General features: G+C 30.2%; 1 protein-coding gene across 2 annotated transcripts; it reads right to left on the bottom strand.

The window, feature by feature from the left end:
- Positions 263-7,978, bottom strand: LOC109330360 (ent-kaurenoic acid oxidase 2-like). Of its 2 annotated transcripts, XM_019564531.1 has the most exons (8): positions 7,639-7,959; positions 2,934-3,411; positions 1,917-2,180; positions 1,542-1,631; positions 1,372-1,450; positions 745-851; positions 543-661; positions 263-409 (listed from the first exon to the last, which is right to left on the bottom strand). In XM_019564531.1, exons 1-8 carry the CDS (start codon positions 7,887-7,889, stop codon positions 304-306), a joined length of 1,494 nt encoding a protein of 497 aa, XP_019420076.1. In that variant the 5' UTR covers positions 7,890-7,959; the 3' UTR covers positions 263-303. The 2 variants fall into 2 exon arrangements, with proteins under 2 accessions (XP_019420076.1, XP_019420077.1); XM_019564532.1 differs by lacking the exon at positions 263-409 and having other exon boundaries at positions 582-661; positions 726-851; positions 7,639-7,978.

Here is a 9,098-nt window from a genome sequence, read left to right as displayed (position 1 = left end):
TTATGTTGTCTTTGTTTTGTTCATTTTTTCTCTTCTTTATTTGCTATATACACATATAAAAGAATTTTGTGAATGATAAATTCGTAGTTTTAGAATATTATATTTTCTGTTCTATTGATTCTAAAAGTTGATGACATAAATTAATCTCGATGTAAATACACATAAAATTTTTATAATTTTAAAGAATAGGTTTCACAAGTTTGATATGTTGGTTTATTTCTTATCTATACTATCTATACTATATATATAAAGCCAAAACTTGAAATAACTTTCTTCATGGTGTAAATTAGGGGTTTATCATCTTTACATTGATTTAGTTGAACATTTCTTGATCCTTCCCAAGCAATTGTCCATAGGCCTTGTATGTGGTAAATATCTCACAGGGCATTTAGGATTAATCTGTTCAAGCCTGTGACATTAACAAATACATATACAACTTTGTCAAAGACAACTAAATATGCAACCAAAAAAGAAGATTACTTTTCCATTTGTACTAATCTTTTGATACACTAATATTTAGACAACTATTTATGGTTACTCACTGGTAATTTAGAATGAAATGGTGAAGAAAAACTGCTATCTCCATCTTGGCCAGGTCATTCCCGGGACATAATCTAGTTCCTGCTCCAAAGGGAAGGAATTCTCCGGCCTTGTGATCCCTCTGTGAAGTAAGCAAATTTGGAAATTAAAACATTTACAAGTGCAACATACATGAGATGATTTATTCATTCAAATGAAACTTACATCCCATCTATGAGGGTTGAATTCCTTCGGATTAGGATATATTTCGGGATTAAGGTGAACCGATCTAAACCAGACAAGGGCTTTCCAGCCTTTTGGAATGGTGTAACCTGTTTCATCCATATGCAGTTAATACTAGGGCAGTGTGAATAAAAAGAACGACCCAATATAAGAGACTCCCACCTAGTACAATATTGGTTAGGGGTTGTTTTTAGGATTTAAGCCTATTGACTTCGGGTTATAAGGCAAGTAACATTATCGTTGCGTCTAGAAGTCATTTTTGTTCATTTTTAAAAACATTTGGAGTCACCATGATGCATGACTTTGGTAATATGAACAAAAAATCATAGTCTATGCTTCATATTTGCTTCTACTTCATGCAATAACAAGGTGTTTTCAAATCATTTATGTAATGAACAACAATCATACTAGTCATCATTAGTAACTTAGTACCCTCCACCAAATTAAGTTCAAAGGTTAAGAGTAAGGGATAGCTCTGTCTATTTCTTTTTTCATATCTAACAAGCAAGGCCAAAGTCATAAGAGAGATATATTGAAGTCTTAATGAATCTTGTAAATCTATTATTCTGATATTGACACCATAAATAAATAAGCAGAACATGGACTAACCATTGATGTTAACATCAGATTTTGCCTCCCGAAAAACCATCAATGAGAATGTAATCACACGCATTGTTTCATCAATCACCTAATGGAATGTAGAAAATGAAAACAAATATAACCATAACTTGGTTCACTATCAATTGACATTAACCTGAGATCAAAAGTTATCCATCTACCTTATAAAGAAAATCCATTTGCCGAATTTCCTTAAGTGTCAACCCTTTTTGTGTTGAAGGCCTTTTCCTTATTATTTCTTCTTGTTCCTCCTATTCAAAGAATGAACAATATTTGAAACAAGTTAAAACTTTGGGGGCTATGTGTTACATTGAGACATATTGAAATTGAAGTTATAAATGCGCTTATTTAGTATCAATCAGCTATTGTAAATTTAGATGGGCTAGTGATAAATAAGGGAGCACATCTGCTGTCCCAACCTTAGCTGGACTAGTGATAAGTTTAGATGGACTAGTGATAAATTTAGATGGACTAGTGATAAATTTAGAAGATGTGCTCCCGATAAATAATGAACTGACTCTCGATAGTTTATCAACCTTAGCTTTCTGAAGATATTCTGGATGCTTTTGTAGGAAATAGGTTGTCCACATGGTAATATGTCCTGAAGATTCATGACCTGCATTCAAGTACATCAACATGATATCTATGATTTCCTCATCATCCAATTTTCTCCGGTTTTCATCTTCAACATCTATCAGAGCATCCATCATATCTTTAGCTTTGATGGGTATATACTCATTCCTTAGCTTTCTTCTCTCATCCACAATAGATTGAAACATGGTCACTAGGTTTTTCCTAGCCTGAAACAAAAACATAAGAAATTGCACCAAAACTAACTAAAATGTTTTCATAGGCTGTCTTATAGAAAAAGACTTCTGCATTATTTGAAGAGCATACACAATAACATGAGAATGTGATTATATAACTTCTTTTATGTTTTTATAGCAAATGTTGTGAGAAAAACATGAACCAGGATCCTCTGTCCCCAAAATTTTATGTCCCCATGTCCCAAACCAATTATATCACCCCAAATATTGGAGAACAAAACCACCATGAAAACAAGATAGCAGCAATAACATGTACAGTTAATCGATTAACTGGGTAAGTGTTAATCGATTAACTGGTTTGAAAATCAAGTGAAGTATTGGTTGAACAATTATTGTAATTGACACATTTACACATTTAACACATGTTGAATTGTTTTACAACATGTGTTTATTAGCTTGTTAGAGAGTTAGTTAGGTTAGTTGCATTGCTTGCTTTACAAGGAATTGTATATATCATCACTCCCTTGTATCATTTCAATTCAATGAGAAATATCATAATATTCATTTTACACTTCCGCATTATTTTCGCAATACCAAATAGCATAAAAATATTATTTTTTATTTTTCTTTTCTAATAGGTGTTAACTTTCAATTGCTCGAGACATGATGTGATATAAAATAATGGGACAGTTGATTCCCATTCGAAAAACACTACTATGCAATTCATTGAAAGTTTTCTTTCTAGCATTTTAATACTTGAGAGTAATGTAATTGTAATATTGTTACCTTGAATGCTTTATGATAAGCAAATCCAGGAATATTAATTCTCATTGCTCTAACTCCATAATTAAGTGTTGTGTACTCTCTTTCCAAAGCCTCCATAACAGGTTCACTTTCTGTGCTAAGGAAAATATGCATAATGATTTTGAAAGTAAGCTTTCTTATCTGAGTTAAGAACTCAATTTCTCCCATGTTGGACCATTTTTCCAATGAACTTTTCACATTTTCTTCAATATATGTCAAGTACAAAGACAATGCTTCCATGCCATTGATTGAAGCTGAAGTTAAACGCCTAAGGCGCTTATGTTCTTCATAAGACATTGCAATAAATGATTTCTTTCCAATGAGTTCTATTGTAGAGAGAGGCCAACCTGGTTTGAATTTATCATCATCTGTCAAAACTTTCTTGCATGCTTCTGGTGTTGTTACAATTACACTTGGTTTTCCAAACATCAATGCCTTATAAATTCCACTACTTCCATATCTGCATAGTATATTGAATCAAGATGTTAGTGTCATCATCCCTAGCATGATCATCATGATTTTAAGGGTGTTTTCGAGTTGATTTTTAGTGGGAAAGGAAGAGAAATGGAAAGCTTGAAAGTCATCTGATCTACAAGTGTATCCTCTCTAGTAGGTGAGAGTTTAGTACTGGATGAGTATTATGACACGTGGCAAATAAAAATCTTTAACAGCCAGAGTTTACATTACCTTTCAATAAAAATTAAAACTTCTTAAAAGAAATTCCTCCACATTCTAATAGTGGAAAGTTTAGTATTGTAAAGAATTTGAACTTCCTCCACATTCTAATACTGGAAAGTTTAATATTGTAAAGAATTTGAACTCGTATTTCATAGTTCTCAAGTATTCTTTTCTCTTTCCTATTTTCGAAAAAATCAACGCACAAACAAATATTGAAGGAATGAGATTATAATTCATTACTTCCAAAAAAATTTGGTCCTAATAATAAAACAAGAGGATAAGCTTCTAAATTATATATCCACAATGATCAAACAAACAGATAAATATAAAATGAGTGTAGATGTATCAAGTGATATATGTACATTGTTTTTATATGAATTTTTTTATATGTGGTTAATGATATAGAATATGTGATGTATTAAATAGTTAGTGGTACTATTTTTGGTTCCATTATTTATATACTACACAAAATTAATCAAGTATGAAGTATATATACATTATTTATCAATTGTAAAAGTATATTGCATAAAAATAATGTAGAAAAGTTTCCTATCTTTAGTATGATTTCAGGTTAACTAAAAAAGTGTGATTTTACTTTGTTTTGTTTAACTTTTAAGGGATGATCGGGAGGGAAATTTATGTGGATAGTGTAGTTTGATATATGTTTCAAAATATTTATGGAAGTAGTGTATTTTTAGGACAGTCGTGGATGATATCCACGACTTTGAGGGAAGTCATGGATGGGATCCACGACTCTGGGTGAAAGTCGTGGATGGGATTCACGACTTTGGGGGAAAGTCTCATAGTCCTTGTAAAATAATATATGTCAAAGTTATAAAAAAAAATTAAAAAAAAAAAAAAAGCAATAGGTGGGTGTTGAACCATGACCTCTAGGTTCCCATAAAAATCAAGAACCACTAGACCACATAGCTCTTTCATTATTAATATACAATGGAAGTCGTGTACACACGACTTCCATGGAGAGAGAATATGTCCACGATTTCCCTAAAAATACACTACTTCCATAAATATTTTGAAACATATACCATATGTATGATAGTGTAGTCAACCACACTATCCACGTAAATTTTCCATGATCGCGGGAGTGTGTGTGACTCTGCCACATTACTCATGTAGTATTTGCAGAAAAATATTACTATTATTGTGATATCTAATCAATACTTAACTAAAAAAAGTTAAAACTGAAAAGGAAAAATATAAATAAAAAAACTATACAATATTCAACAAAAAGTACTAAAAGTAATTATTTATTTAAAATTGTTAAATGACATAAATACCTCAATTTTGTAGTCCTCTACCATGAGGCCTATAGTATATCTATCTCATAATATCATAATATTAAATCATAAATTAGTAGACACTCATTCATACTTCTACTAATTACCAATAAGGTATTGATATAGTGAAATAAAACTTTACGATCTCTAAAGTTGAAGGTTTGATTCTTGAAAGAGACAGTCACAAACCCCGAAAAAGATTAATTCTTTACCAAAAAAGTGGGGATACCTTTGATAGTATCCAAAACAATACTTCCACTAATATTTTATAAGGAGGTATCCATTACTCTAAGAGTAAGTTTTTTAAACTTACTCCTCATACTAACCATCAATTCTAAGGAAATTCAATGGTTTGAATTAGTAAGTAGATCTAAACCATTAAATTTCTCGAGTATTGAATCGTATCGATAGTAAGTGAATCCCCCTTACTTTTTATTATTCAAAAGATTACTCAATTGGAAAAGTGGAAATAAAGCCAAGCAATCATAACTTATTGTATATGTTCAGTCCATGTTCTGTTGTTTTCGAGGTTGAATAGGTTATTTTATCTATGCGCAACAAGTTTCCATGTATAAAAAAGACAATTTTATTTGAATAATAATTTTTTTGCATGTAATGTGTTGTATACTAGCTGTAACTTCTACCGCTCCATTTGGAACAATAAAAATAGGAGAGAAGAGAAATCATTTTTTTCTATCATTTGATTTAGAAGAGAGAAGAAAAAGTGGAGTAGGGTCCATCCATTTTGTTTCTCTTCTCTCATGTTGAGAAAAAATGAAATAAAAATAAGTTATCTTAAATTATGTCTCATACTAATGATAATAAAGATAAGTGTCTTTAATTGATATTGCATATTTTCATTGGTGTGTGATTAGATTTGTAACATTGTCTGGGATAACATAAATCTATTTAAAAGGTTTTAGATAAAATTTTCTCTCATCTTTTTCTTCTTTTTATCTAAAATCTACACTATTTTTTTTATCTATTTTTCTATTTTCAATCTTTTTCTCACATATTTCTCTCTTTTTATTTTTTCTTTACAACAAAATGGAGTAGTAAGGTACAAGATAAATTGAAGAAATAATTTTTTTATCCAAAACAATGAAAGAAGCGGTTTTTTGAAATTCTTTTTTTCCAAATAAAATATAAGCAAAATATACAATTAATTAAAACTTAAAAGCTGTGAAAGTGGAGCATCATGTTGTCCACAAATGGTGGCTTCTGGTGTGCCACATCATAGATGAAGAACTTAAGACAGTGTGATGACAAGTTACATGACAGTGAAAATGACAAATAAGTGCAGCTCCTATTAAATGAAATTAATATTTTGTTCTACATAATATCTTAAAATAATGATTGAATACCAATATGATATTGATTTAGTATAAGGTTTTATTAAATCTTTTATCTTCAACATGAATAAAAGGTGAATAGTTTGATTCCTAAAAACGTCATTTACAGCATGAATTTCTTAATTAGAAGGATAAAAAGATACATTACCAAAAAAAATAAACCATAAATGCTTATATTATTACTACCCTATTGAAAAACATACTAATTATTGAGTATAATATTTAGAGATTATATAAAGATTTATACATATAAAACTTTACAATATCAATTTATTTGTATTGTCCGTACATGTTTTTCTGCAAAAAAGTTAACTATATTAATTATAGAACGTAGTGATATAAATGACTTGATGCATTCAAAACAATAATATGTTCAATAAGAAGTTTTAATGAATTAAATGCTTATTAACAAAAACTTCAAAAATCAAACCCAAATTATCCTATCATTTTATGAAGAACGGATACATATAAGTGTATTATCGGGTATGATACATATCCGATACATCGACATATTTTTTTCCAAAAATATAGGATACGACACGTTTAGGGATACATATATAAAATAGTAAAAAAATATTATAAAATTACAACTGTAAATAAAAATATATAAGTAGAAAATATAATGGAAATTGTAAATCATTATCTTCCAAAATCCATGTACCAAAACTAGAAAATATAGTAGAATAATTCATGAAATTGATAAAAACGTATCTTATCTTATCTTATTTTTGTTGCAAATGTATTAAATTCATACCTTCATCTTTATTTTTTTATTTAATTTTTGGATACCATAAGGATATGTATCATTCACAAATTCGAATGTATCCGTATCGGATACGTATCCAACACCAATAACAACACATAAGAGTGTTCAACGAATCCGTGTTTGAGAGCTATCATAAACAAAAGGATGCTTATGTGAGTGAACCCATCAACAATTCTCAAAAGCTTAAACTCAATAAACTACAAAGTTAGCATTTTGTCTCATAGAAATAAAGCAGAAAAATCCCATTGCATTTTCCGGACCACTAAGAGATGCATCTTTGGTGATAGAGAAAGATGTGGGTATGGTGTCATTCTCAACCTTGGACCTCAAGTGAGGATCCTAGGTGGGAACCATTAGGCTAGAACTTTGGCCTATGAGGCTCCTATATAGAACAAACAAGCTTGTTTTTTTGCCCTACTAAAATACTTGTGATCCAGTAGATTCTTACACTACTAGACCAACCAACTCCTTGTTAGCAAACAAACAAGTTTGTTTGTTATAAAAAATTAAATATCATAATTATCAAATTTTCTCATTCAACTTGTCGAAAAACTTAGTATCTTAATGTAAAAAGTGACGAACCGAGTAATTACCTGGTGACAAAGGAAGAGATGAAAGAATCAGGGTCAGTGGATTTGAAAGCTCTAAGGAAGGACCACATGTTACCAATGAATGGCCAACCCATGTCACCAGGGGGCAGAGAGTATTGTTTCACTCCTAAGTTGGATTCATAAAGCCACCAATTTACATTTTTGAGTAGAGATCTTAGGACCAAAAGAATACCACCTATGACTACAAGGATAACCCATATGGAACATATCTCCATTATTATCATCATCAGCATCACTATTGAACTTAAAGACACAGACCACAGTGACTGAAACACCAACTCAACTTAACTGAGACAAGTCTCTTTCAGTGTATTTATAGGGAATACTTGGTTGGTGTGTGGTGTGTAAGAGTAGTGAGTGGCTAAAATGAATTCTGAAAAGTTAAGCATAGATATAGAAGTGGCTGGCCTTCTTTGCCCAAATTACTAATTAGTTACCGAAATACTAATAACAACAAGAGATTAGTTTAGTAATATAAGTCATTATATATATTAAAATATTGAATGTTTGATTTATGAGAGTGACAATTATTATGATAAGTAGTCATGCATCTCAAAAAGAAATAATTTTTTACCCATAAGGTTTTTTTGGTACTACTAAGGGTATTCTTCACCTTTTTGGTAAATAATGAATCCCTTTTGGGGTTCGTGGTTGCTTCTCTTAACAAGTATCGCTCCAAAAAATTAAATTATTAACCTTTTAATTATCCTCGGATCTAGCAAACTCTTTTACTTCCAAAAATTGCAGTTTTGGGTTAGGACTCCAACTTATACAACTTTAACTCAAAGAAACATGTGCCAAAAAGTATAGTCTAGACATATTAAGAAATTCATCTATCCCACTACTCCAACAATTATTTTGTGTTTTCAAGAAAAATAACTATTGTAAATGTGTACTAAAGTTATTTGTGTATATTAATTATGAGAATATATTTTTTGTTTCATAAAATGTATCAATGTGTTATTTTCTTTTGATTTATCAAATTATATTTTTAACTTAGATATATATATTTTAATTAATCACATAAAGTGACACAGTTTTTGGAACAATAGATGTGTTCCCCTTAATTATAATAGTTTAAAAATTTAAAAGAATTGATCCATGATATCAAAGTTTTGTTCTAATTTCATGTTATAAGACTAGTCAATTATGTTTATTTTTCAAACTTTACATTTTATATAACACTTTTAAATGTGAGAAAATGCTTAGATGAATCTCTTCATGAAGCTCTTTAGGTGAACCAATACTTTCAAGATGATAAGAAGATAAGGGGAAGGAAGAGTCATATTATGTTATATTGTGTTCCAAAAAGTGATAACAAAGAATTGAGTTCAAAATAGTTCAAATCCAAATGCAAAATGCTATCCATTGTCACACATTTAATGGAACATGGTGACCACACAAGAAGATTATGATACAATGGGCCATATACAATAGTGATC

The sequence above is a fragment of the Lupinus angustifolius genome, chromosome LG16, assembly GCF_001865875.1.
Source record: "Lupinus angustifolius cultivar Tanjil chromosome LG16, LupAngTanjil_v1.0, whole genome shotgun sequence".
NCBI lineage: Eukaryota > Viridiplantae > Streptophyta > Magnoliopsida > Fabales > Fabaceae > Lupinus > Lupinus angustifolius.
Note: the sequence above shows the minus strand (reverse complement) of the source record. Positions and strands in the feature narration are given on the sequence as shown.

Bases quoted from the DNA above. Each gene is read 5' to 3' on its own strand.
- LOC109330360 (XM_019564531.1), bottom strand. From the start codon at position 7,889: ATGCTGATGATGATAATAATGGAGATATGTTCCATATGGGTTATCCTT. The intron at 3,412-7,638 runs GTAATTACTCGG...TATACTATGCAG, and splicing joins ATCTCTTCCTTTGTCACCAG to ATATGGAAGTAGTGGAATTT. The intron at 1,451-1,541 runs GTAGATGGATAA...ACATTCCATTAG, and splicing joins AAATGGATTTTCTTTATAAG to GTGATTGATGAAACAATGCG.